This window comes from Engystomops pustulosus, chromosome 8 (genome assembly GCF_040894005.1).
Source record: "Engystomops pustulosus chromosome 8, aEngPut4.maternal, whole genome shotgun sequence".
Classification (NCBI taxonomy): Eukaryota; Metazoa; Chordata; class Amphibia; order Anura; family Leptodactylidae; genus Engystomops; species Engystomops pustulosus.
In genome coordinates this window covers 48572911-48600450 of record NC_092418.1, presented here as the reverse complement: position 1 = coordinate 48600450, position 27540 = coordinate 48572911, and the positions used below count along the sequence as shown (strand labels likewise).

General features: G+C 40.0%; 1 protein-coding gene across 6 annotated transcripts in view; it reads left to right on the top strand.

The window, feature by feature from the left end:
• The window catches only part of HECW2 (HECT, C2 and WW domain containing E3 ubiquitin protein ligase 2), a 129395-nt gene that overhangs the window by 57781 nt on the left and 44074 nt on the right, over nucleotides 1-27540 (top strand). For 3 of the 6 annotated variants that reach the window (XR_011849374.1, XM_072120866.1, XM_072120863.1), the window contains exons 4-11: nucleotides 9692-9799; nucleotides 12777-12871; nucleotides 14045-14117; nucleotides 18257-18426; nucleotides 19385-19527; nucleotides 20493-20567; nucleotides 25625-25725; nucleotides 26166-27470. Coding sequence is in view for 5 of the 6 variants with exons in the window: in XM_072120866.1 (XP_071976967.1) it covers nucleotides 9692-9799; nucleotides 12777-12871; nucleotides 14045-14117; nucleotides 18257-18426; nucleotides 19385-19527; nucleotides 20493-20567; nucleotides 25625-25725; nucleotides 26166-27470 (2070 nt within the window). In the remaining variant the exon portion in view is untranslated. Of the gene's footprint in view, nucleotides 1-4031; nucleotides 4324-9691; nucleotides 9800-12776; nucleotides 12872-14044; nucleotides 14118-18256; nucleotides 18427-19384; nucleotides 19528-20492; nucleotides 20568-25624; nucleotides 25726-26165; nucleotides 27471-27540 lie in introns of those variants that run through there. The other 3 variants (XM_072120867.1, XM_072120868.1, XM_072120864.1) reach the window with 3 other exon arrangements.

The following is a 27540-nucleotide window of genomic DNA, read 5'->3' as shown; positions in this document are numbered from 1 at the left end:
CTGCATCTCCCTCATGCCCTCTTGGCATGGAGAAGGTGTGAGGAGCAAAATAATCGCAATGTCTTGCGATTTGAAAGGCGTTGCGATTATTTCAGGGCTTGTACATCACAAAACTGACACACAAGCCCTGATGACTGTCTTCTATCATACAGTGCACTGACCTTACTTACTATATGATGAGAGTGGTTGTCCTCCTTTGCCCCTGCTATGGGGATGGTCAGTGTAGAGGTGGCATCTGCTGGGACATCACACAAGGCAGCAGCAATGTGACCTCTGACTGTGCTGCCATCTTCCCCCCACCACAACTATCAGGAGCTGCAGAGGAGCCTCCTGGGTGTATGGCTGGGTCACCTCTCCTGCTGTGCCCTGTGCTGATACCTGTGCTGACTGGAGACACTAGGCACAGCTCACACATGGGGAGGGGCTGGCCCGGGGGAGGAGGAGTAGGGGGGAGTGCTGGAAGCTCAGTGCAATCTCTCAGCCTCCCGGCTACTGCACCTGGTCATGTAGGATGAAACTTAACTCTCAGGCAGCCGTGTGTCAGTGAAAATGGCTACGCGTGTCAGCACTGACACGCGTGTCATAGGTTAGCCATCACTGACATATAAGAAACTTGTCTTTGTGGAATAAAGGGTCAGAGATGCACAAACCTATTGGTGATCCAGGGTGGAGATGTGTACCCACCCATATCACTAGCCATGAAAAATGGCTTCCGCAGGGAAAAAAAAGCGGCAGAGATGGGCTTTTTCCATGCCATGGCATAATAGATCTTTCCCATAGTCTTTGGGCAAACCAGTGGCTTACCCGAGAATTGTAGCTTTAGACAGCAACTGGTTGTGACTCACTTCCTAAAGTCTTCAGTGCTTTGCTCATCTGAAAGATACAGACACTTAAGGAAATGAGCCAAAACATCCTGGAATTCCTTACGAGACACTAAAGGAACGTGGAAACGCATTCATTTACCCTATCAGTTATTTTGCCTTTGTGATGCAGAGCAGCCGTCCTGTATGTTGACCCTGACAAAAGGCACGTGGGTTAAATCAGAAATTGTTGCATGCACAAATAGCTCTTTTTATTTTGCCATCACTGTATATTGAGTTGTTTTTTGCAGCACCAGTTGCGTGTTGCGTGCATCTTGATGCGTGCATTAATGTTATTCAAGAACCCTTTTTGCAGAGATACATAAAAGAGCAATTCCGGCCTTGGAAAAGGAAATGGAACTTTTTTGTTTATTTACATTTTTTGAAAGCTAAAAGCAAAAAAACTACTTTTTTGGAATTGAAAATTTTTTTCATGTATTGTTACTAGGGTTTGCATGCTTTTGTAAACATTATTAAAGGACACCTGTCATCAGGTCTGTGTCACTTGTCCTGTCACCTCTACCTGTTGGAGCAGCTCACAAGGATCCCATCACAGCCTTTATCTAGTTATTTCATACATTATTCATTGTAAAATCATCTATTTTTTATCATGTAAATGAGGCTGGTCACATGGTCAGAGGCAGTGATGTCACCGCTGTTACCCCTCCCCTCTCCTCCCCCTGCTCATGTCTGTGTGTATTGTATAGTAAAGCATTGCTGACATGCTGCATCCTCCTAATATACAGGTGAGAGACACAGACATCAGCTACACATGAATCTGACATGTTCTGCTGTAACATGGCTGCATGGAGCTGCTGTATCTCTCCTAAACACACACACACATGCACACACAGGCTGCAGGGGGCGTGGCCACCAGCACCAGGAAGCACATCATTATACAGCCTCACATCATTACACAGGCTGTCAGTCAAGCACTGGGGGTGTGGCTGTGCCTCCCACTCATGAATAGAGTGGACAGCTTGAATATGCTAATGCATCATTGGACATTTCACAGGTCATTTGCATACAGCTTTAGGACCTCATTGCTTAGGTTTACAGGCATGTAGAGGGACAATAAAGGGATAGAGGCAATGCTCTCTAATGGCAGTTTATGAAAATATAGTTAGTTTAGGGGGGTTATTTTGCATGACGGGTTTTCTTTAAATATCACCCTTTCTTCTCTCTTTTTTTTTTTTTTACACTAATAAGACCCACCTACAAACATACGGTAACATTTCTTTGCTAATAAAATGCATTGGAATACTCAGTATACCAATACACTTCAGGTTGCCTAACAAGCATTATTCCTTCATGATTGCCCTGAGGGCCTCTTGGATGACCCCAGTTGCTATGGCAACCATTAGCATTATTTTTTTGTTTACAGAGTCCTAAGAGGGCTTATCTGGTGTTTAAAGCAAATCTCTGTCAGAATCACTAAACTCCTAATATTTAGCTGTTTGTCCAATGAAGTGTAGTGCTTTTTTATACACAGGAATGCCCCAAAAAAAATAAAAAAAAAAGAATTTTTTTGAAAATTTGTAAATTAACCTGAAGGGCTCTAGGGTATCAACAGAGCCCCTCATTGCTCTGCCATCTTTTAATTTAGTCACTTCTCCAGTATGAGGCTAGCCGCCTTGTCCTGCCTAGTATACCAAGTAGAGAGCTTGTGATATCCCTAGCATACACGGTAGTATCTTCCTTGTGCAGCCGACTGTGCAAGTAAGATGTCACCCAGCGCTCTGCAAATCCCGCAGTAGTATTTTCCTTGCCCGGCTGCACAAGGAAGATACTACCATAAACAACAGCAGAAGCAGACACCTACTGTGTATGGAGAGGCCATAGCGGGCGAGCCCTCTCATACATCCTTAAAGGGGTTGGTCACTATCACAAATCTTTCCCAGGGTGAATACAAAACCCTAATAGGATCACCCATGTAGTATTTACTCTAATAAAGTTTATGTAAAATTGCCAGGACCATCCGGTCATGTGACCCCTGGTCAGAAGGTCTCAGGTTTTTCTGTGACATCCTGCAGCCTTCCGGCAGATGGAGAAGGGCGTGCCGACATTACTATAAGCATGCCCTCTCTGTCATGACCACTCCAATAGTAGTAGTAGGAGGGTTCTGCAGATGCCTTTGGCACACCTTTTTTTACCAATACTATGGGAATGGTTATGATGGAGGGGACATGTAGATAGTATAGAGTGACAATTAGAGTCCTGAGTCCTGTTACCAGTGGATTACAGCTTTACTGAAACTTTACCAGTGTAAGTACAATATGGGTGATCCTGATAGGATCTTGTGCATACTGTATACACTCGAGTATAAGCCGAGCTTTTTGGCCCTTAAATGACGGTGTAACATATTACTCGGCAACTTAAAAATCTGACCACCAGTTTTCAGGATCTTTTTCTGAAAATTTTCGAATATGTATATTCTTATGCTTTATTTTCTGTGTGTGCAATTCATATATTAAGCTGTGGGGGATCATTGATCAGGAGCACAGCAGCAATAAGATGAGGCAGGTCATTTCAGCTAAAAATCAGCAGTACAGGCGGTCCCCTACTTAAGAACACCTGACTTACAGACGACCCCTAGTTACAAACAGACCTCTGGTTATTGGTAATTTACTGTACTTTAGCCTTAGACTACAAATAAGTGCTATAACAGGTATCACAGTTGTCTGCAATGAAGCTTTATTGTTGATCATGATTCTTATGACAACCTAACAATCCAGTTGTCACAAAGACCAAAAAAAAATTTGGCTGGGGTTTCAATGATAAAATATACAGTTTCGACTTGCATACAAATTCAACTTAAGAACATACCTACACAACCTATCTTGTATGTAACCCGGGGACTGCCTGCATTTAAATCACAAAGCCATAGCCTTAAAATGCTTAGTGAAGCCACAATCCTTGATAACTGTAGTAACAACACCCTAAAGGTTAACTGTATAGTGCAAAGTTTACTGTGGGGTAGTTTATGTCATCAGTATGATGATTCACACTACAAACAGCGCGGCATGTTCCCATGGAAGAGGAAGGAAACTTTGAGAGGATGGGCTATTACATCCTGTACCAGAAAGGAGGGATGAATTTTAGTCCATACATGTGTTATCTAAGGAAATGACATAGACTAGGTGAGCATTAGTCAGTAGTGTTTACAGCTGATCCAGAAGAAGAAGCAGGGGCACAGAGTCGGCTCTGAAGTGGCCAGCTCTCTCTGTGCACAGTTCCTTTCCCAGACTTTGCAGGACCTGTACATGTGTCCGAGGCGCAGTGCAGATTACCACAACCATGGGAAGGCTTCAGAAGGAAATCAGACAAAACTGACAATGATAACGCAAACAAATTGCTCAGGATGTTAAATGACCTCTAACACTTTAACCGTTTCAATCTGACTGGGAATTTCAGGGATATTTTTCATGTGTGGGAACACAAAGAACTAGCCTGGGAATTATTGGTAAGTGCAAAGAATCAGAATTCTTCAACTTTGTCTGTTCTGTCTATATGTTGCCCTATTTAGAAATAAAGACGGGCAAATAAATTATTATAGGATGATATTTTTGTTTTTTCATTTCCATTTTTCACTCCTCACCTTTTTGCTCTTTACGTGTAAAAATAAAAAAAGTTATAGGTAGAACTTTTTTTATTTTTACACGTAAAGAGTTCTGTGACGGCTTGTTTTCTGCGTAAAAAAATTAGCACTTCATAGTTACAAAAAAACTGTGACTAAACGTCTTTGGGGCGTTTTATAATGTTTTTCTACATTCACAAAAATTAAAACCTCCTGTGCTAATTTTTTCTTTTGCCATCTTCTGGCGCTAATAACTTTTTCATACTTTGGTGCACGGAGCCTTGGGTGGTGTGGTGTCATTTTGTGCAACTTTTGATGACGTTTTCAATTCCAACAATTTTAGGACTGTGCGACCTTTTGGTCACTTTTTATTGAATTATTTTGAAAATGCCATTTTCAAATTTCGGCACTATTTTCCATTACGGTGTTAAACGCATTAAACAACGTTATTGTATTTTGATAGATCTGGCAATTTTGGATGCGGTGATCCCTAATGTGTTTATGATTTTTACTGTTTATTTATATCAGTTGTAGGAAAAGGGGGATGATTTGAATTTTTAGGTTTTTTATTATAATTTTTTTAACTTTTTTTAAAATTTTTACTTTCACTATAGGGTACCATATATACTCGTGTATAAGCCGAGTTTTTCAGCACAAAAAATGTGCTGAAAAACCTTACCTCTGCTTACACACGAGTCAATTTAAAAAAACCCTTAATACTCACCCTCCGGTGTCCCCGATGTTCGTCGCGGTTCCCGATCCCCTTCGTGGCTCCTCTTCTATCTTTTTACGCCGCATCGTAGTGTGCGACGGCCGGCAGATCGCATGGACGTGACTCTGCCGGCTAGAGAAGATAGAAGACAGAAGAAGCGGCCCTGGGAGCCACGACGGGGATCGGGAGCCGCAACGAACATCGTGGAGCACCAGAGGGTGAGTATAAAGTTTATTTTTTTTTAATCTGTTTGGCAAACTACATGGGGGCAGCTGTATACTACATGGGGGCAGGCTGTATACTACATGGGGGCAGGCTGTATGCTACATGGGGGCAGGCTGGCTGTATGCTACATGGGGGCAGGCTGGCTGTATGCTACATGGGGGCAGGCTGGCTGTATGCTACATGGGGGCTGGCTGGCTGTATGCTACATGGGGGCTGGCTGGCTGTATGCTACATGGGGGCTGGCTGGCTGTATGCTACATGGGGGCAGGCTGACTGTATGCTACATGGGGGCAGGCTGACTGTATGCTACATGGGGGCAGGCTGACTGTATGCTACATGGGGGCAGGCTGACTGTATGCTACATGGGGGCAGGCTGACTGTATGCTACATGAGGGCTGGCTGGCTGTATGCTACATGAGGGCTGGCTGGCTGTATGCTACATGGGGGCTGGCTGGCTGTATGCTACATGGGGGCTGGCTGGCTGTATGCTACATGGGGGCTGGCTGGCTGTATGCTACATGGGGGCTGGCTGGCTGTATGCTACATGGGGGCTGGCTGGCTGTATGCTACATGGGGGCTGAGTCTGCTTATACTCGAGTATATACAGTACTTTAACCCTAGGTTGTCTGATTAATCCTATCATATACTGCCATACTACAAATCGCACATTATAATGAATGGGTTAAAACTTTACAGTCCCGGGTCTTCGGGAGCAACCGATTGCTGCTCCCCATTGACGTCATTCCGCCATCTTTTTGAAGCCACCGGCAGCTTCGCTGATCAGTGGGGGTCTCAGTGCCAAAACCTCTGCCGATTGCGAAAACCAGGGTTCCGGACGACGCCTCGTCACTCCATGAGACTAATGGAGCGGATGGCCTCGCATGACCGTTCTGCTCTATTAACCCCTTACCGACATGTGACGTATTAGTACGTCACATACCGGGTCCTGGTGCATGGAGAGGGCTTGCGGGCCGAGCCCTTTCCATAGCCGGTAAGTCTTTGCTGCTGATCGCTGCCGGCAAAGCGGCTTCAAAAAGATGGTGGCGCTTGGGTGGCGGCTTCAAAAAGATGGCGGTGCATGGGCGCCGCAATCTTTCCGAGGATCGTCGTTCCCGGTGACATAATCGGGGAGCGGCGATCCATCACCATGGTAGTGTTGGGTCTCACAAAGACCCGAAGCTACTTCGGGTTAACCCATTCATTACAATGTGCTATCAGCACATTGTAATGTATGAGGAGTAAAATCTCCATATACTGCCATACTGTAGTATGGCAGTATATGATAGGATCGTACAGACACCCTAGGGTTATAGGGTTATAATAAAAAAAACTAAAAATTCAAATCACCCCCCCCTTTCTTTCCCTAGAACTGATATTAATATAAAAAAACAGTAAAAATCATAAACACATTAAGTATCGCCGCGTCCGAAAATGCCCGATCTATCAAAATATTATAACGGTTTTTCACTGCGTTTAACCCCGTAACGGAAAATCGCACTCAAAGTCGAAAATGGCACTTTTAAAAAAATAAATTCTATAAAAAGTGATCAAAAGGTGGTACAGTCCTAAAAATGGTAACATTGTAAACGTAATCAAAATCTGCAAAAATCGGCACTACCCACAGCTCCATACACCAAAGTATAAAAAAGTTATTAGCGCCAGAAGATGGCAAAATCCCCCCAAAAATTTTTGTACTGGAGGTTTTCATTTTTTTAAATGTATGAAAACATTATAAAACCTATTTAAATTTGTTATCCCCGTAATCGTACCGACCCAAAGAATAAAGTAGACCTGTCATTTGGGGTGCACAGTGAAATACGTAAAAACCAAGCCCACAAGAATACGGCACAAATGCGGTTTTTTACCAATTTCACTGCATTTGAAATTTTTTTCCCGCTTCCCAGTACACGGCATGGAATATTAAATACCACCATTTTAAAGTGTAATATGTTACGCAGAAAATAAGCCACAACACAGCTCTGTACATGGAAAAATAAAAAAGTTACAGATTTTTGAATGTGGGGAGTGAAAAATTAAAACGCAAAAACGAAAAAGGGCTGCGGCGGGAAGGGGTTAATCTTTATGAAGCAGTGGGCGATTTCCTTTAGCTCCATAGAGATTAATGGAGCAGAACGGTCATGCGCGTCCGTCTGCTTCGTTAGCCTGAGGAGTGGCGAGGGGTCGGTCGCACCGCTCGTTTTCGCGATCAGAGATCGGAGAGCTTAGCGCTCAGACCCCCACTGATCAGTAAGTTAGGTCCTATCCCGTGGATAGTGCCTAACTTGTCTTCTTGAGAAAGGGGTAATTATTGCTGGATATTACAACGCCAACACTGTTTAATGTAGATAAATATAGAGCTTGCTATGTGCTTGCTGGAGAAAAAGGCTTAAGTGTATTGGTGGACAGTAAACTTAATTTTAGTGACTAGTACCAGGCACCTGCTGCAAAGGATAATACAATTATGGGATATATCCATGTAGGTTTAGGTTTCCAATATAAATTTGTAGTTATGACATTATGCAAATCACTTTTAATGGTTTGTGCACCAGTATTTAAAAAGGACATAGTAGAACAGGAACGGGTGCAGACGAGAGCAACCAAGATTATTAGGGGCATGGGGACTAGAAAAGAGACAGCTGAAGGGTGATCCAATTACAATGTACAAATATTTGAATGGGCAGTTAAGAAATTCTTCCAATGATCTTGTACTTAGGCCTGTGGCGAAGACAAGGGTGTATTCTCTATGCATAGAAACCTTTCTAAGTATCGCCATAGACAGTGGATTCTTTACTGTAAGAGCAGTGAGACTGTGCAGCTCTCTGCCGCAGTATGTTGTGGTGGATACTTGTTCTAGAGGAGCCTGGAGCCTTTTCTTGAGAGAGAACATTATATTACACAGTATGTAAACAAAAACTTTTTTTAATGTGATGTTGGTACAGTATGTTATTTTGACTACCGTATTTGACGGTGGGAAGGAATGGATCTGCATATTTTTTCAAGAGTATATACTAAAATACTATAATAGTGTCCGTTAGCCTTCATGTAACCAACATAAGGTTTTTAGATTACGAAGAGGTAGAGGTGTATTTCCAGGGAATCAAAAAGGTGAGTAAGTACACTCCCCTATACTAAGGACATTTCATCTCAGTGTGATGGGATTCATGATGCAGTTAAGGCTACATTTACAAGGGACTTGCAGACATATACTTACAACAGAGAGCTACAATGTAGCCTGCTGTATGCTCGTTCAGTGGGATATGTCCTCTTGTCTGGCTCCATCTCGTAGCAGTAATGTTTGGCGTATGTTTATTAAAATCTGTGAAATTATGTATTTTCCATCTAGTGCAAGTGTCATTTGCTGCAACAACCTAAAAGAAGAAAATAAATAGGTTTTTGAAGCTTTTATAATGTATTTTATCTAATAATTAATCAATTTCATCCATTTTAATTTTGAAACAGTTTTTAGCACGGAAGCCTGACATAAATAATGTAGAGAGAACGGTTAGCATCCTGTTCCACTAGTTCATAAAACATGAAAGTGGATTCATGTAATTTGGGAAAATATTAAAAGAAGTAGCTTCAAACGTTTCTGGAATCCCTGTTGCCAGCAAACTCTTTAGGAAGTAAAGTCAGACTAGTTGTGGATACTTCTCCACAGGGAGCAGGGGTAGGGTGAGACAAACTGTGAAGCTAGATCACTGAGTTAATGCCCCCCAGAGCCCTTCTGACTCATTGGCATGATTTTAAGGAGGTGCCTGGACCTATAAGTAAATGTCCCTGGTTTATCATGTTTGATGATAGATTTCCCTTTTGGGGGCTGTGTTACAAGGTAGCGAAGAGGCAACCTTATCCCATCCTGGAAAACATATTTGCATATTTCTCATCATTAAACCAGTCACAGTATTCAGACAGGCAATCTGATGTCCAGGCAGTGCCTTTTTTTCATTTACAGGCAATGACTGCAAGTTGTTAAAAATAACTTTTGTGTGATGTGTAAATCGGCCGTATCACTCACTGCTTGAGTGGAGCGGTGGTTAGTGACTACACACCAGCCATTCAAGTCAAAGTGAGCACCAAAAATAGCCAAGCAAGCATCCGCGGCTAGATCTCAAAAAGAAAAGAATATGGAGAGCATGCGGGAACACTAAAATGACTGTGGAGAGATTTACAGTAGTGAGAGGTTGATGACATCTTGCTGTTGTATTTGGCCAGTTTATCTAATTTGTTTATTCATTTATGACGACCCATATTATGTAAACATTTTATTTGCTTAGTAGGTTTCCAAGCCAACGCCTTTGTTTTTTGGGTTTTTTTTAGATGAAAATTGTCCCTCAAACTTTTGGGATTCCAAGAATAGAGGTGTAACTGGAACTCAGAAAGGACAAATTGTCTGGAGAATTGAGTCTGGTCCCTATTTTATGGAACGTAAGTAGCATTTTACAAAATTTGTGGATTTTAGCATGTAGCTTTTAACATATGCATAGCACTGTTTGTTATGGCTGAACACCGTTGTGTGTGATTTTATGGCTTTTTATTCCACAGGCATAAAAATCAGCTTTTTATCAATCAGTCAACCTCAATGAATATGTGATGGATTTTCCTGTCTTTTTAATTTTTAATTTATTTATTTTTTAAACAACAGAATGGTGAAAAAATTGTTACAAGTAATACTTTCCTAACCAATTCCATATCTCCACCAAATAGAACCACATTACATTTTATAGAGTAACAAAATTTGCCCTAGCAAAAATATATATTTTTAAATAAATATGCATTTATCAGACTCTGGGATGTTGAAGAGACACTAACAATGTGAAAACAACAATGTTAAAAACAGTAAAAAGTGCAAATAAGAAGCCAGTTTTACATAGAGAACACAAAAAAGTAATTTACTGTCATGTTAGAAACTACATGTCACGTTTACTTTGAATTCCATTTGCATCAAAAAGGGGTTGATTACTACCCCTTTACAAATGTCTCATAAGACCCCACCTTTTGTAATGTTTCTGAATATTGTTTAGGTGGTTCTCCCATTTAAAACATCAAACAAAATGTAGCATATATCAAATAAGAATATGTAGAGTAAAGCTTCCTGACCTGCACAAATTTGTTTAATTTGTATTCATTTGGGAAGAAGACTGTTGATGGAATTTGACATCTCTTTTGTCATGTCTTTTTTTTTTGCCAAATACTAAAAAAATGGGTCATTTTATAGAAAAGGTCATTAAAACGTGATCAGTGGGGACGTGATCAGGGGACACCTTGCACCCCTGAAATTTAGCTTTAAATTTCGGTCCTGAAGCATTTTGGGTTTTATTATGATTATTTGGGATACAATAATTACCTATCCTATGGATCTTCCATGTTACAAAATTTGCCAATAGACTTACATCTTATATCAACCCCATCAACTATGTAGGTCCATTAATATAATTCTAAAGAGGAGGGAAGCAAACCCCTATAGGGTGACCCCCAATATCTCATTACAAAAATAAATTGCTAATAATAAATTTGAATCAACCTTTCACCTCCATGAGTCCCATAATTTGAAGCAAAAGAGGCCAACAGACCTGTCTTGATAGGCATTCATTTGTATATGAATTGGCAGCTTTGTGGTTGGTTACTATTGGCTATAAAGGTTTTTTTAGAGAGAGAGTTTAATGTATTCTTAAATTTTATAGATTGGATGCAACTTTGTTCTTAACTTTCCATATAAACTCGAGTATAGGCCGAGTTTTTCAGCACAAAAAATCTGCTGAAAACCTCAAACTTGGCTTATACTCAAGTCAAGAAAAAAAAATAAAGTCAAAACTCAGCTTTCCGGGGGCCCCCGCAGGTCTTCTCTCCTTCCGTCAGCAGCAGCAGGTCCGTGCGCAGCGGGCACGCAGCTATGACTTCAGCCGCTGCTGACATCATAGCGTGCAGGGACCCGGACCTGTTGCTGACCTGTAGCTGAAGCAAGTAGAGGACCTGCACGCCGCGTCGGTAAGGTGAGTAGTTAGTTTTGGGGGTTTTTTTGTGCTGGTTATATACTAAAGGGGTCTGGCAGGCTTTATACTAAAGGGGGCTTGCTACATACACAAGGGGACTGGAAGGCTACATACACAAGGGGACTGGCTATATACCAAAGGGGTCTGGCTATATACCAAAGGGGTCTGGCTATATACCAAAGGAGTCTGGCTATATACTAAAGGGAATTTAGAGAAAAGAGAAAAAATAGTTCCACGGCATACCCGGACCTTGGTGTCCACACAGTTGCACTTGAAATATAATTCACTCCAGCACTGAGAAATCTTCAATTTCGAATTTCTTTATTTTTTCACTCCAAGATCATAAACACCATCCATCCTCAATAAAACACCACCGTATATTTGAAAGTGGGAAGCCAGCCTACGTGTTTCAGGTGTAATGCACACCCTTAATCATGGCATGTCTACTAAAGGGGGCTGGCTATATACTAAAGGGGGTCTAACTATATACTACAGGGGTCTGGCTATATACCACTGGGGGCTGGCAAGCTAAATACTACATTTTATTATAAAACAGGGGTTGGCTATATAGTACAGGGGGCTGGCTGACAAATATACTAAAGGTGGCTAGCTATATAATAATACAGGAGATTGGCTTGCTGTATACTACAGAGGGCTGGCTGTATACTACATGGGGCTTGCTGGCTGTATACTGGGAGGCTGTGACCAATGCATTCCCCCCCCCCCCTAGACTTATACTCGAGTCCTTTGGTACTTTGCAACTTTTTGGCCTCCTCTCCTGATAAAATGAATTTCTTTCTTAAATACCTAGAGGAAATTATCTTTCCATCATAATGGACAGATGCTTAGCAACATGTAAGATTGTGTAGCATAGGAGAGACCAAGGATAGCACACCTAGGTCTCCACAGCAGGGGAAATCTGTTGGAAAATGCAGAATACAAGTCGCATAATGTAACAGAAATGGAGTTCCATGTCATGTACATACACTGGACTATTGATTTATTCAACGTTTGTTGAAAGAAGAGGTAAACTTTTCTGTCCTGATGGAATATTCAACTTTCCATGCCCCCAACCTCCTGGAGTTAGAATCTAATAATCTGGTTTACTACAACTCTGTAGGCCAACCACACAAGTTTTCATGTGTCAAAAACATTTCAGATAAGCTCAGAAATCGTAATACAAGATATTGCAACTTAATAATGCCAAAATCTGGCAGGTCAGGACTTAACATTCTCCCCTGGTCCGTCAATAGGTGTGGTGGTGTTTTTGAAAACAACACAAAAAATGGCATAAGTTGCAGTCTTTATACTCTGTTTATGTATGTACTGGTACATAGTAGGCTGTATTGATCAATATTGATTGTGTTATTTATCTTGTAACTGTACTGATCAGAATTTTTTCTTGTTTTCAGCTGAAATAAAAATTTGTTTTAAGTATTATCATGGTATCAGTGGATCTTTGCGAGCGACAACACCTTGCATCACTGTGAAAAATCCTGCTGTAATGGTAAGCTTTAGGCAACACTGTGTGGTACTATGTGTGATTGTAATGGTCCCCTTGAGCACTGCATTTCACTATTATGACTGCTGTTTGGGTCTACTGGTACATGAGATTACATGCAGTGTGACTGTCCAGATCATGCAGCGCCGCTGCTCCATTCTATGTTAATCCAGGTGATTCCAAAGTATTGCAACAGATCAGAATGCCAGAAGGTTTTCTTGGTAAACATAAATACCTTTCATAGCATGTTGTAAAAAAATGTATGTTTTTTTCGAATTTTTATTGTAAGCTAGATTTCTCACAGTTTCACCCTCTGATCAGTCTATGCCTCCCGTCTATTTGTTGTCCCCTCTGCCCCCACTATTTATACCTGCCACTGACCAGGATAATAACCCCTTCGACAATGGAATCCAGTTATTGTGGGGACAATAACAAGTATGTATAGCACTGACGTTACAAACAGGGTGCTACGTTAAAATAATAGAAAGATTTTGTGGCTGAGATGGTTTAATTTTTTATATTATCAATTACTGGAAAATCACAGAAAATTGACAGCTTTTTATATTAAGTTGTAGTGCAGCCAGTTTTGCGTCCATGCGGATAGAATCTTTGTAAAGCGCCTGCAATCATCTGATCGCCATCGGTCTGGCTCCTTTAATCTCTGGAGACCATCTGCTTTGTGGAGCCCCTTGCTGTGGCCTTTGCTGGAGAAATGTAGCATAACCTATACAGCCCTTTGTAGTCTTTTATAAAATAATGATATTGTAAACTGTACACTAAGGGCTATGCTGCTATCCTACTGAGATAAGGACACTCAATGTATCCCTTTATAGACATGTCAGATGTTGGCTGTATCAGAAATGTGATTACTCAGCATTCTAAATTTAGCATTATTCTGCATCACAGGTCACACAAGGTAAAGGTATAACATATTTGTTTTTAAAAGGGTATTCTTATATATGTACAGGTTATTTGTTAGCAAGGCAATGAATTGTATCAATCTCTACATTGCTTTGAGGGGGGCTGTGCTTCTATATCTTGTTTACTTAAAGGGATATTCATAGTAAAGTGGATATTGATGACCCCATTGGCTAATTCATTCCAGCTGCGTTGAATGGACATCGAAAGTCATTTTCAGGTGTTCTTACTTTAATTTTTAGTGTTTATCCTTTTTTATAGATGGGTGCAGATGGTATGGATGGATTTTCTGCTTCTCAGCAAAGCCGAAAGCTTGCTAGCTTCACTTTATCAGGTATTGGCTTATTTTACTATAAACTACATGTGTAGCTAAACTTCTGAGGTGCATTGCAGAAATGTATTGATATTTTTCTTTTGTGTAGTTACTTAAAGGGATATTGTCCACTTACAAATTATTTTGGTATCATGTTATAGATAAGGGTAAACAAAGCAGATTAATATTTTGCTTGCTTATTATTTTATATCCATGCTTGAAAAAAAACATGAGTCAGGGGGGCAGTTCTATCAAGGATCAGTAGTCTTCTCTATATGAGCAGTCGTGAAGCCATGATCGGTATGTCTTATCATATAGTGAGGACACACACGCCATGTTGGATGGCAGCTCCATAGATGGCTCAGAACATTAGTGGGTATGTTTATGCAGTCTCTCATTTCCCGACATGTCTGTCTGTTGGGATAAATGATCCTGCTCTTACATTTAAGGCTAAGTGCATTTGTTAAAGTTGAACTTGGACTGACTAAAGAAACCAAAGGGAGAAGATATACAATATACAATACAATATCATATAATGATGGTAAGCAGTATTAGAAAAAAAAATAAAGAAAAATATTGATAATGTGATACTTAAAAAGTCGCCATAGGGCAGAAGTTTTTTTTTTTGGACTCTGTGGTTGATAAGAATACAGTAAAATTAGTAAAATGCTCATGTCAGATGAGTATCAGTAGTACGGCAGCAGCAATATTAACACTTACTTTTCACTGGGCTCAGGGGGCACACATAGCTTTGTAATAAATATTTTAGTAACCTCTGGGTCCTACAGAGAGAAATTATTTGTTTGCAATATCCCTTAATCATAAGCAGCCATAATATTATTTTCTATCCACTGAGTTTTCCCAAAATTCAAAATATTATAAATATCACATGTATTTGCTGATGGTCCAATGTTAATTTCACCCTTAAGGCTGTGGCTCCCTATAAATAATGTAGAAGCTTTGGCAGCATGAACAGAAACCTGTGTGTATATGTGTGTATATGTGTGTATATGTGTGTGTGTGTGTATCTATATATATATATATATATATATATATATATATATATATATATATATATCCACAGAGCCTCAAATAAAACATCTTTCTACAGAGTCTACAGCACTGCAGAGTAATACTTTATTCTGTACTGAATTTAATCCCTCACATCTGCTTGTCCTTGGAGCAGCTGTCTCCACTGTCTTTTCTTTGGCTTGACCTTATTTACAGGATCCTCTGTTTGATTCTGTGGCCATACTGGATTACTTAAATTGAAATTGTCTTGGGATTGACTGGATGTACCACCTGCATGATTGCTTATTCACATTCTTTGTGTTAGCAAATATTATACCACATTTGTCACCATGTTATAATGTTATACATGTTGCTTGGGATTTTTCACCACTAATGTACAAAAGTACTAAATCCTGCAATTTTCACTATGGCCACTATGCTTAACAGTAGATGGGAAAATTATGTTGTTTGTTAGAAGCCAACTAAGGCTACATTCACACCTTGTTGTTTGGACACATTCAATGTATATGCCAGTAAAATATCCTGGTGTACACTAATATGGCAGACAGCAAAGTCCTTTATGCCGACATATGCTCAGTATATGCTGTATGCATTTTTTCATCCTGTTGGAGGGAGCAGCATAAACAAAATGGAGGCTATGGGGGATAGATGCAATTGTATGGCATCCATCCCTGACTTCCACTGAGTATATGGGTGTTTCCAAAGTAATATAATCAAATATGAACAGTTATGTTGCTTGGGAGAGACCCGGAACCTGGAGGTGCTGTCTGCTGCAAATGTTCGCTCCTTCTCCCACTTTCAGGGGGGGGGGTGCGCCAATGTGGAGCACGTATTCCACTGTATGAGCATACAGTGGGACCTAAAACTAGATTTGAGACCTGGGCAGATAAGAGCCCATTCATTAGATCCCAACAAGAGATAGAATAACATCAGTTTTTGAAACCATTCTGGGCGCCTATTGGCTAACCTGGCCAGAGGAAAGACAGAGGAAACCACAAAAACCCCTTATGACCCAACTAAAGGTGCATCATTTCTGAGGGATGTAAATTTCACAACTTTTAAATCAGAACTGTAAGAAGCCTCTAATAGCCCAATTTGATGGAAGAACTTCAGCGTGTTGTATGCTTTCTTCCTACTGGAAAAACCCTGGGCCTGGTTGGTTAACCTGGTTTATTTTACAAGGTGTTAAAATTACGGTGAAACTGACTTTGATGAACCTCTAAAATGCCGATCTATAGGGCACGAATGTGGCCCCTTTAGCCATCCCAATTGTCTTTCTGCCTTGTTGCGTTCTCCGCTGTCATTCCACTATTTGGATTAAATGGTCCTTATTGGGCAGGGATACCGTAGCAGCTTGAAGTGAAAGTTTCTTGCCAAATATTTAAACATGAGACTCCCTGGCATTCCCCAAGGGTTGTGAAAACAGCCTCTTCCATAATGGAGAGAAATGCGGATAAATCAAAATTTGTATAATATACCCAAGTCTGAGTCTGTCCTAAACAAACTCAGGGATGTAAGTAAAGAGAGAATTTGTAGTGATTTTGACAAAATCATTTTGCTGACTCATCCCATCCCAACTCTACAGCAGACTGCGAGATGTTTGGGCAAAGGGATATCACTAAAAAGCCTTTGATTCTTGTGTTAATGTACAGGAGATAGGAGCTCTAGATACTATTCATAGAGCCATTTATGCGTTAAAATTGCCACTGTCACTGTTATATCCAGAATGATTGATGAGTTGTCCAAATTGTCATACACCTGGAACTGATCTTTTCTATGGATATGCCCTAAAGTGGATGAGTTGTGGGATAGTGTTGGGGGCTGTGCTTCTCACTGTAGGGGTGGGATGTGGCACTTCACCTGATGATATCTATTTTTCACTAAAGGGATGAATCAATGAAAGATGCTCCCTAATATTTGCATAAATTGTTCCATGTGTTGTGCCTGGTGACAAAACACTGTATTTTGCAGAAATAGTGGCAACCTAATCTTCCCACAATTATACATCGAAACCGAACATAATAAAAGTAAACTGCCCTAAAAGATTTTTAATGAACGGTCTCTTGATGAATGCATTTGATGGCGACCTTCATTTTAACAGAATGGTATCTTGTTACTGCATGGATTTTGTAAAGAAATGGTGGGCAGCAGTGACAGGCGGTGCCGTCCTGAGCACTGGCCCAGTCCTGCTACAACAGAAGTTCAGGCAGTAGCAAGTGTGTGGCAGTGGGGGGCGCCGCAGTGGAAGAACAAGAGAAGGTGAGTACAAGCAGTATATTGTTTTTAAGCCCCCAGCCATATATAACATAGACAACCCCTGTAATAAAAAGCATAACTGTAAAGTTTATAAAGTTTTCCCTATAGCTGGAATGGCTGAAAACTAACATTTTTCCAATTACGGTTTTACAGCTGTTTTTCTGGTAATCGTCTGCTTTCTGTGTCTCTCAACCTCTCTAACTTCTGCCAAGTATTTTGGTTGCAAGGGACTAGAGTGTCAGAAAAGGGTGAGGGGGTTGGGGGCTATGCAGTGTGCGCCTCCGTCTCTGCTCAATGATTTAGGAAAGCAGCTCCATCATGTCTGCTCTTATGTTCCGTCACACAGTCCACCTCCTCAGTATAAATGTATTGTTTTTTTTTAAGTGCCCCCAGCTCCCTTCCACAGCCATATCTTAATTTTTTTTTAATTCCCAGACAAGCCCTTTAAGCTTTACAGAGATCTAGCACCATAGAAGTGTAGATATACAGACGGTCCCCTACTTAAGAACACCCGACTTACAGACGACCCCTAGTTACAAACAGACCTCTGGATGTTGGTAATTTACTGTACTTTAGCCTTAGGCTACAATAACCAGCTGTAACAGTTATCAGAGGTGTCTGCAATGAAGAATTATTGTTAATCCTGGTTCTTATGAAAATCCAACATTTTTCAAATCCAATTGTCACAGAGAACAAAAACAAAATTTGGCCGGGTTACAATTATAAAATATACAGTTCCGACTTACATACAAATGTAACTTAAGAACAAACCTACAGAAGCTATCCTGTACGTAACCCAGGGACTACCTGTATTTGACAAATCTACATATCTATACACTGTGAAATATTTATTTTTCACTCTTATATTTCAGATATTAGAGCTGTGGGACTAAAGAAAGGCATGTTTTTCAATCCGGACCCATATCTAAAGATGTCTATTCGACCTGGAAAAAGAAGTACATTTCCAACTTTTGCCCATCACGGGCAAGAAAGGAGGTCAACAATTATTGCAAACACTACAAATCCAATATGGCATGGAGAGGTATTTTAAAGGTTATGTAATTGGTGTGTATGTTGATTTGCTGCAAGATTTGCATTAGAAATACAAGAGTGCATTTTATTTAAGGGGTTGGCCACTTGTACCAAACTTTAACAGGGTAAGTATAAGACTATTTTGGGGTGACTCATACTTACAATATTTCAATCTCCAGATTGAAATATAGAGTTGGTTAAAATAGTTCATTATCAAGAATGTGAATAATAAAATAAAATGATTAAAAATCGTAACGTTAGATGCATGTACTAAAGAACAGAGCAAATGTCATGTAACAATACTGCAATGCAGTCCACAAAATGGCATGAATAGCAACCAAATTGTAGACTAGGCACAACTCTTATCTTTTCATTTTTAATTTAACCCGTGTTTGACCGGGGGTCATTCATGCCTGAATAGGTTGATTCTGCTAAAATATAGAACTATCTTCCTGATGGCTCGCTTGTCCCTAGAATTGATATAGAAATAGTTTTGAATGATTGTGAAGTAATTTAGAATAATTATTTTGCACCTATTGGAACCCATGATTTCAGATGTAAAGTACATCTACCACCAGGATCAAGGATTGTAAACCAAGCACACTGATATACTAGTGTTTGCCTCTTTTGGCATGATCCACTCTTCTCTAGGCTTCGTATGCCCTTGTTTTTTAAGAAAAAAAAGGCTTTCAAATTATGCAACTGAGCCTGAGGAGCTACAGACTCCATAAGTGTTAATGGAGCTTGAAGCCCCTCAGGCTCATTAGCACAATTTTAAAAGCCCTTTTTGGTAAAGAACAGGGCATAAAAAGCTAAGAGAAGAGCAGTTCCTGCCATAGAGGGTTTTCACTTGGTTTTCAATCTTTCATAATGCTGGTAGATGTCCTTTATGGATATTATTTTAGGTATGTACTCTTGTTGTATTCTGTTTGCCTCTTTAACAGTTCTTTTTGTATATTTTTTTTTAGAAATATTCCTTTGTTGCTCTTCTGACAGATGTTTTAGAAGTTGAATTAAAAGATAAATTTGCCAAAAGTCGTCCAATCATCAAAAGGTTTCTTGGAAAATTAACTATTCCAGTACAGAGGCTATTGGAGAGACATGCTATTGGGTAAATATTGATTTCTAAAAGCCATGTATTTAGAATGCTTACATAAAGGAAATCTACCATCAATATCGAGCATGATATTTGTTATCCATGGCCTCCTTCCTTCTAAAATTCAACTTTGAAAATTATACTATTGAGCCAGAGGGGTTCTGGTCTACACAGGCTGTTACACTGTCTAACCCTCCATCCTACTTCCTCAGCACCTCCCCCAGAGGGAGCCCACACGGCAGCAGATGAACAAACAATGTGCTTACTGTGCAATGATTGCTGGTGATAAATTTGGCATAAAGAGCCTCTAATTACTGAAAATGTGTGCATATGTTTCCTGGCCCACAAACATGGCAAAATATAGAACACATATGGATATACTATATAAGGGTTTATCCAGTGTGATCAAGTGTTTTAACAAAGGGCAAAAACCTTTTGCTCTGATCAACTTCTATGAGGAGGTAAGTTATAGACTGGACATGGGGGAAGCTGTGGATGTTGTGTATCTACACTTTTTCAACGACACTACTGGGACAAGGGGAAACTGTGTATTTCGGTTAGCAATTAGCTATGATGACTCTATGACATTAATTGTCCATGTACCTTGTCGATAATCCCTGAATGTTTATCAAGTAATTCAGCAGTCCTGCTTCTTGTGTACAGTGTGCAAACTCTCCATGCTTCTTTGTTTACATGTATGAGCTCTGCTAGATAGGAGAAGCTGTAGCAGGAGAGTTGTCAGTGAGGACAGACAGTAAAAATAACAATGCAGTGAGAGAGGAAGCTGTGTATATATGGCAGGGGGCAGCATGGTGAGAACAGGAAATGTCTGAAGCTATCAAAGAAGGCAAAGACACAGGTACATATACATACAGAGCTTAAGAAAAATCTGGCACTCTGTTTTGTGTATTGCTTAGTGCAGAATTGTATTCATAGTTATATTACCAATACACATTAGTGTAACGTTTCAATCCACTTAGGGACACCTCAGACATGGATTGTGACAAGAGGGAAAGCAATGCAAAGAAAAGCCATATCCACTGCTGTGTACAAAGGTAGGCAGAGACAATACAGTAAATCACTACAAGAGAAAGAGGGGACCTAAGGGGGGGAATTTATTTTCCTACTTTGGGTCAATGGCCATCAGCCTTGTACAGTGACTATGACTATAGGTTGCACTTTTTTCATCTTGTCTATTATGAAAGTAATGCTCACCTAACCAATCCCCTGTAACTGCAGTTCGGAATCTTACCTGGTATAAGACTGCCTAGTCGTACTTTGCACCTTCTACTGACTTGGTTTACTCTTGAACGCTGTGCCAAAATTCTGTCACATTAGCATTATTTTAGATGCACAGACTTTTCAATATGAATGCACAACTCCTTTTCATAGACCATGACCCGTGGGTCGTAAGCATGCCTGAAAACTGTCCAAAACCCTTGTCCACTACAAAATGAGATCTTCTCCAATGTATCAACAACAGTGCACTGTTTAACTTGCAAATATAATTTTTATTAAAATACAGCAATGTAACTGCTTTTAAAACTATAAAATTGGTAATAATTTCAAAAATTGGAGTCTGATAAAGTGTTGATATTGACATTCAACAATATACTTAATACAGTAATTTTGCTTGCTGTATAACAGTGCTTTAACAAAGTCTGCTTCCATATTCCAACAGTTGATGGCTAAAATAGAATATATATGGCCAGTAACATAGTAAATTCTACAGTGTTACAGATTTAGTGTGTAATTAATATATTGCTTAAAATGTGATTGAACACATTCGAATTGGCTAAATTTCTGCATTCAGTACTAATAAAACATGGTCTGATCATTACCCAAGTCACAATTATAGATATACACATTCTGATGAAAATAATCATAATAATACACAAATAGTTATTCTGTTTGTGTCTTTTATTTTACTTAGACCAAACCATTATTATTTCTTCACCATGCTTTACTGCCGTGACTGAGTAAACAGTGAATTCTGATGTATATCCTGTATGTATTATCAGGAGAATGCATTGGTAGCAGTGCATTACGTCTAACTGAACAAAATGCTGGTTCTTTTCGGTGAACGATATGAGCCGGCTCCCATCCAAGAGTTGATCCGGTTAGACAGTTTCTTCAAATTGCATTAAAGATGGTTGGGCCAGGCCTCCCACTGACCCGTCCCTCTCTCTATTTCTAATAAATTCCCCCTGCACTAGTCGGCTCTGGGCAGGGAGCCGATAGCTCAGTAAACCCCACCCCTTCTGACTATTTAATAGGGAGCCATTCAGGAGCCAGAAGAGCTGGCTCTTTTTAGTTAGCTGAGCCTAATGATCCAGCTTACTGAAAATAGTAAAACTTTCCATCACTAACTGGTTGGGGCAAACCCTGCCTCAAATGAATCAAGATCCTGTGACATGAACTGAATAGGGTTCTGCAGGCCAGGCATCCCAGAAATATTATTGAACTAAAACAGGTTTTCTCCAATATTTTCGGAGGTAACAACTGCTGTTGAAGTCCAAAGGGTTTACAACCCCTCTTATTATTTTAGTCAGATTGTGTATAATACTTTTAACAAACGCAGATAATTTAAAACTACTTTTAGTGTTTTTCAGATGCAATTTTTGATGTCTAAACCAGGAGTGGAGTGAGAATAGAGGAGGAATAACTCTTCTCAATGATAATCCTCACTCATTATACTCCACACTTGCCTTTGGTTTCAAAAACTGCAACTGAAAAACCGAACGTGTGGTTGCACCCTTAACACTTTGTCATTTTCAATATTGTAAAAAGCTGCAATGAAAATCATGTGTGTTTGTCGGCACAAGTAAACTCCTAGCAAGTCCTATCTGCTGATGGTGTTCCCTTTGTGAAGTAGAAGAAATCATTGGAGCAGATAAGCTGTTAGCCGTGCAGGGAGCTTACTTTTGTATTATGAAGGAGAAAAAAGTAACTGGACCTGAAAAGCCATTGGCTGCAGCCTTTTTATCCACTCAATTTCCAATAGCTTTCAAGGCCACATGTTCATAGATTTACCGAAGCATCCAAAAGATTTTTTCCCTTAATGGGCATTTTTTGGATTTGATAAACACTGTATTCCAAAGTAAAATGCAATTTAAGATGAGCCATTCATAAAGGGACACTGTCTACAACTTTTATCCCACTAAAGTACAAGCAGATAGGGTATGAAATGTCATTTCTAGCTTACCTTCTGTATGTTAAATCTCACCCTTTTAGGTGATGCCACATGTCGCATTTTTGGTGTGTTTTAAACATGCGTTTGAAGTCCATTCAAAAATGCATACATTTTTTAATGTTTACCATGCTTTTGGCTGCTTTGAAACTCTTTATCTTCATTTCTATAATTGTAGGCAGCTGTGAAACAGATTAAAACCAACCAAACGTATAGTAAACATACAAAAACGCATTCGTTTTTAAACGGACTGAAAACGCATGCTTTAACTGGTTCCCGACCGCCCTCCGTGTATTCATGGCGCATCGTTGGGTCCCGGTGCATGGAGAGGGCTCACGGGCGCACAGCAGTATCGCAGTATATGGTAGGAACGATCTGAGCATCTAGGGTTAATGTACCCTAGATGGTGTAAGAAATAGTAGGAAAAAAAAAAAGTTAAAAAAATGTAAAAAATTTATAAAATATTAAAAGTTCAAATCACCCCCCTTTCCCTAGAACTGATATAAAATATAATAAACAGTAAAAGTCACAGACACATTAGGTATCGCCGCATCCCAAAATGCCCGATCTATCAAAATATAAAAACGGTTACGGACGGCGGTGACCTCCGAGACGGGAAATGGCGCCCAAATGTCTGAAATGCGACATTTACACCTTTTTTACATCACATAAAAAATGTAATAAAAAATGATCAAAATGTTGCACAGTCCTCATTTCACAAAAAAATGATACCTCCCCCAGCTCCGTACACCAAAGTATGTAAAAGTTATTAGTGTCAGAAGATGGCAATTTATTTTTTTTTTGTACACATTCGTTTAATTTTTGAAAATGTATTAAAACGCAATAAAATCTGTATAAAATTGTTATCACCGCGATCGCACCGAACCAAAGAATAAAGTAGACGTGTTATATGGAGCGCAGAGTGAAAGTCGTAAAAACTAAGCCCAATTTTTCCACATTTGGAATTTTTTTCTCTTCTTTTGAAGATGGAGCGTGAGAAATGAGCGAAAATACCCTGCATCCTTAGGGGTTAATAAATTATAACATCAGAAAGTATGATAAACTAGGAGATAAGCTGTTGCTGGTTTTAGATTAAAAATGATCATTCACATCTTTTTTTTTTGTACAAAACAGGAAAGCTCCCAATGTTTATGTTTAGCATATATATATATATATGCATAAACAAGGAGATGTTATGCCAGGGTTGGCTCCAGGTTTCAGTAGGCCTGTGACCGGCAGAGCCTCAGGGGGCCCCTATGTAGTTAACTCACGTGGCAGCATTCAAAATTCAGAAGCTACAACCGTCTCCTTTTCCTTAAAATATTCCATAGCTTTTCATAGTGAACAGCCCCCTCATGGGTATTTTATATAAGACCCCCTCACCCTCTATGGATTCATTAGATACAGCCCCTTCACCCCCATGGATTACATGTACAGGCTTATGTGTGCCCTCCCCAGCATCTTTGGGTCCCGACACATGCCCAGGTATGCCCAGTGCCAGAGGTGGCCCTGCTTTTTGCCACATCATCTACATCTTTTCCTCCTGCTGAGTGACGTATACGCTTAGCAGAGGCCATTAGAGGCAATGGGGGGGGGGGATGCAAAATATTGTATCCCTCCCTTGACCTCAGCTAAGCATACCGTCCGAGAGGTCCTCAGTGATTGGAAAGCGGGATCACCCTTAACATTGGCAGTAACCAATCACTGGCTGTTGCGTATGTTCATTTCATTTCTGGGGGTGGGAGGGTAACAGGAAGGTGTATCCACTTATATATGCATACAGTTGTATATATGTCTTGGCCCTCCGTTGTATCCTAACAACATAGAGTCAAAACATGATGTGAACCCAGCCTTGTCGATATATAGTGCAAGTTATGGTTTATAGAGACTTGCATAATTTAGTGCTACCCATAAACTTAGATGACTGCCAGCCAGCCCGCCCCCAGTAGTATAAAGCCATCCAGCCCCATGTAGTATATAGCCAGCCAGCCCACACATAATGGACCACTGATGGACCTATCATACCATAGCCTGACACTGCCTGAGAATGTTTCAGTTATCAATATCATGTTATTTGAGTACATAGTTGAGCCAAATCCTAATGCTGGACAGCAAACCTAGGTGTGGCCAATATCTGAATACGTACAACTGAGCAGCACAGTTAGGACCTATCCTGCCTTGGCCTTATTTGTTTGCCCATAGCAGATGGATGGCAGTAGGGATTATATGCCCCCCCCCCCCCCGTATCCAAGCCAACCTCTGATATATTACTGGTTCCCATTAGGCTAACACAAGATAGATGTAGAGTGTGAGAGTGTGGTCTTAAAAATTATGTTATGTGGGAAAAGTGAATACCAGAGGGGATTTCAATGTACTCCAAAATCCTCAAGGGGTATACAGGTATTTCAATTTGCACAGATTTTGAATCTGCAGTCTGCAGATATTTTGACCATGATGTTTCAGTATCACATGTTTTTTACCCCCTGTCTGCTAAATGCTTAGATTAGACAGGGACTGTATAGGGATGAAGAAGATAGTAGAAACCTACCATTGGATCTAGCTTATTGGGTAGGCCCCTGATGGTAGGTTTCCCTCAAGAATTATAGTTCCCCTGTCCTTGTATGTTTTCCCTCTTAGACTTAAGGGGGTTTGTAAAAAAAAAAAAAAAAAAAGTTTTGAAAGTGGATATGCTACAATAATTTGTTTTGTTTAATAGAAAACAGTGAACAGTCATCCTACTTTTGAACCATTTTTTGTTAAGGAGTGATTGGTGTTTCCAAATATTAAATCTGTCTCAATTTACCTATAAGAGCACAAAGAATGAAAATTCATTCAGATTTATCTTTACACATTTTCATATAGTTGTAAAATGGCATTTTAGATCAGAAATACATGAGATAATCAGTTCTTGTTTGTTTTCAGTGATCAGGTGCTAAGTTATAACCTGGGCAGAAGACTCCCAACTGATCATGTAAGCGGATACTTGCAGTTTAAAGTTGAAATAACATCATCAATTCATGACGGTAAGAGAATTTGACAAATGTGCAATGCTCATGTAAATGTTGTATCATAATTATTTAATGCTTTTGCATTGAGACTGCACTCACATGATAGTTTAAGAATTGTAGCCTTGCAATTTAACAAATACCAAAATGGTGACACTGTCATGTGAAGTTAAACCTAACCATCTCGTACAAACTACATCCAGAAGCCCCTATTTCTATTTGAATACACATTTAGCTCATTCGCAAGTACATTTGTTTAAATGTATTTTGAATTGGCTGTAGGCTATGTATTCAAATTACCTATCGTGCAACCTATTACTTAAATATGGAGCTCAGCAGATTGGTAGAAAACTTTTGGAGAGTGGAGTTAATCATGTGAGGGTTGTAAAGGTGTTCCATAAATAACCTTATTTAATATATCATATTTATAGGAATTCTATTTTCATATTTCTTTCTAGATGCTTCTCCCGAGGCAGTTGGCACTCTGCTTGCAGCTCACAATATTAATGGAGATCTTGGTACACCTTCTGATGATGAAGATAGCCCTGCAGGTCATGATTCACCTTCATATTCGAATGGTCCTCTACATGCCGAATCTTTACTAGATGGGGTAAGATCGAGCATCACTACTGAGACAGACTGTAATGAGGCAACTAGCACTTGTTCAAGGACATCGCCCATTAGAAATCGCCAGGACTCGCTTAATGATTACCTTGATGCACTTGAACAGAATAACAATAATGCTAAATGTTGCACAACTGCCTCTGTCACTTGTGATCGTCCACTTGGAGCTTCACCAAAGCTAAGGAGCAGCTTTCCCACTGATACAAGACTCAATGCAATGCTACACATTGATTCTGATGAAGAGGATCATGAATTTCGACAAGATGTTTTGTGTCATTCGCCATTACTGGAAGAAGGTGGACTCTTATTAAACTGTAGTGTGAATGCAGATGAAGACAACAATTGTAATATATCTTCAAGTCAAGCGCAACATAGCAGTTCTGAAAATGCACAGCTGAATTTCCAAACATCTGATACCTCAGGAGGTAACGCTCAGACTTTGAATACAGAGCAATCAATGTTGGGAGCAGTTGGCGAGGAAGCTGAGAGTACAGTAGTGAGTAACAATGTTGAAGAGATAGACAATGCATTGTGCATTTGTGAGGGGCTACAGGAACCCCCACATGTAAATGGTGAGGTGCTTGAAACAAGTGAAATCAGGACAAGTGACATTGATACAAACTTATCTGAACCTATGTTGTGTACACCTTCTCAGGTAGGACCTGAGATAGAAGCATGTAGTGCAATTAATATACATACAGCCTGTGAAGGTAGTTGTTGTGTGGAGGGAAGGACACATAATGAGGGAAGAGATGTTATTTTTAATTTTAATGTTTCTTCTGGAAGTTTTACACAAAGTACATGTTCTTCGTCTGTAGACAGTTCAGAAAGCCCTGCACTTTACGCAAACTTTGAGGGATGTGGGGCATCTGTATTCGAATCTGGGCCTGCCAGTGACTTAGAGATGCAGGCTTCCCTATGCATGCCTTGTTCCCTTCCAACTGTGACCATCCACAGAAGCAAAGAGGGGAATCATAGTGGATCAGAACTGTTATGTGACGGAGATGGGACAGAAGAAATTTGGCAGAGAAGAAACGTACAAACAGCTACTACCAGTAGACAACACACTCAGGAAGATGAATCTGGTGGAGCACAGGGAACATCAAGGGATACCTCACAAATTGAAGGTGCCACAGCAGGTGAGCCATTTTACCTTGAGATTGCAGTTCTACGGTTGCAGGAATTGTACCTGTTTCTGTAATGTAAAAC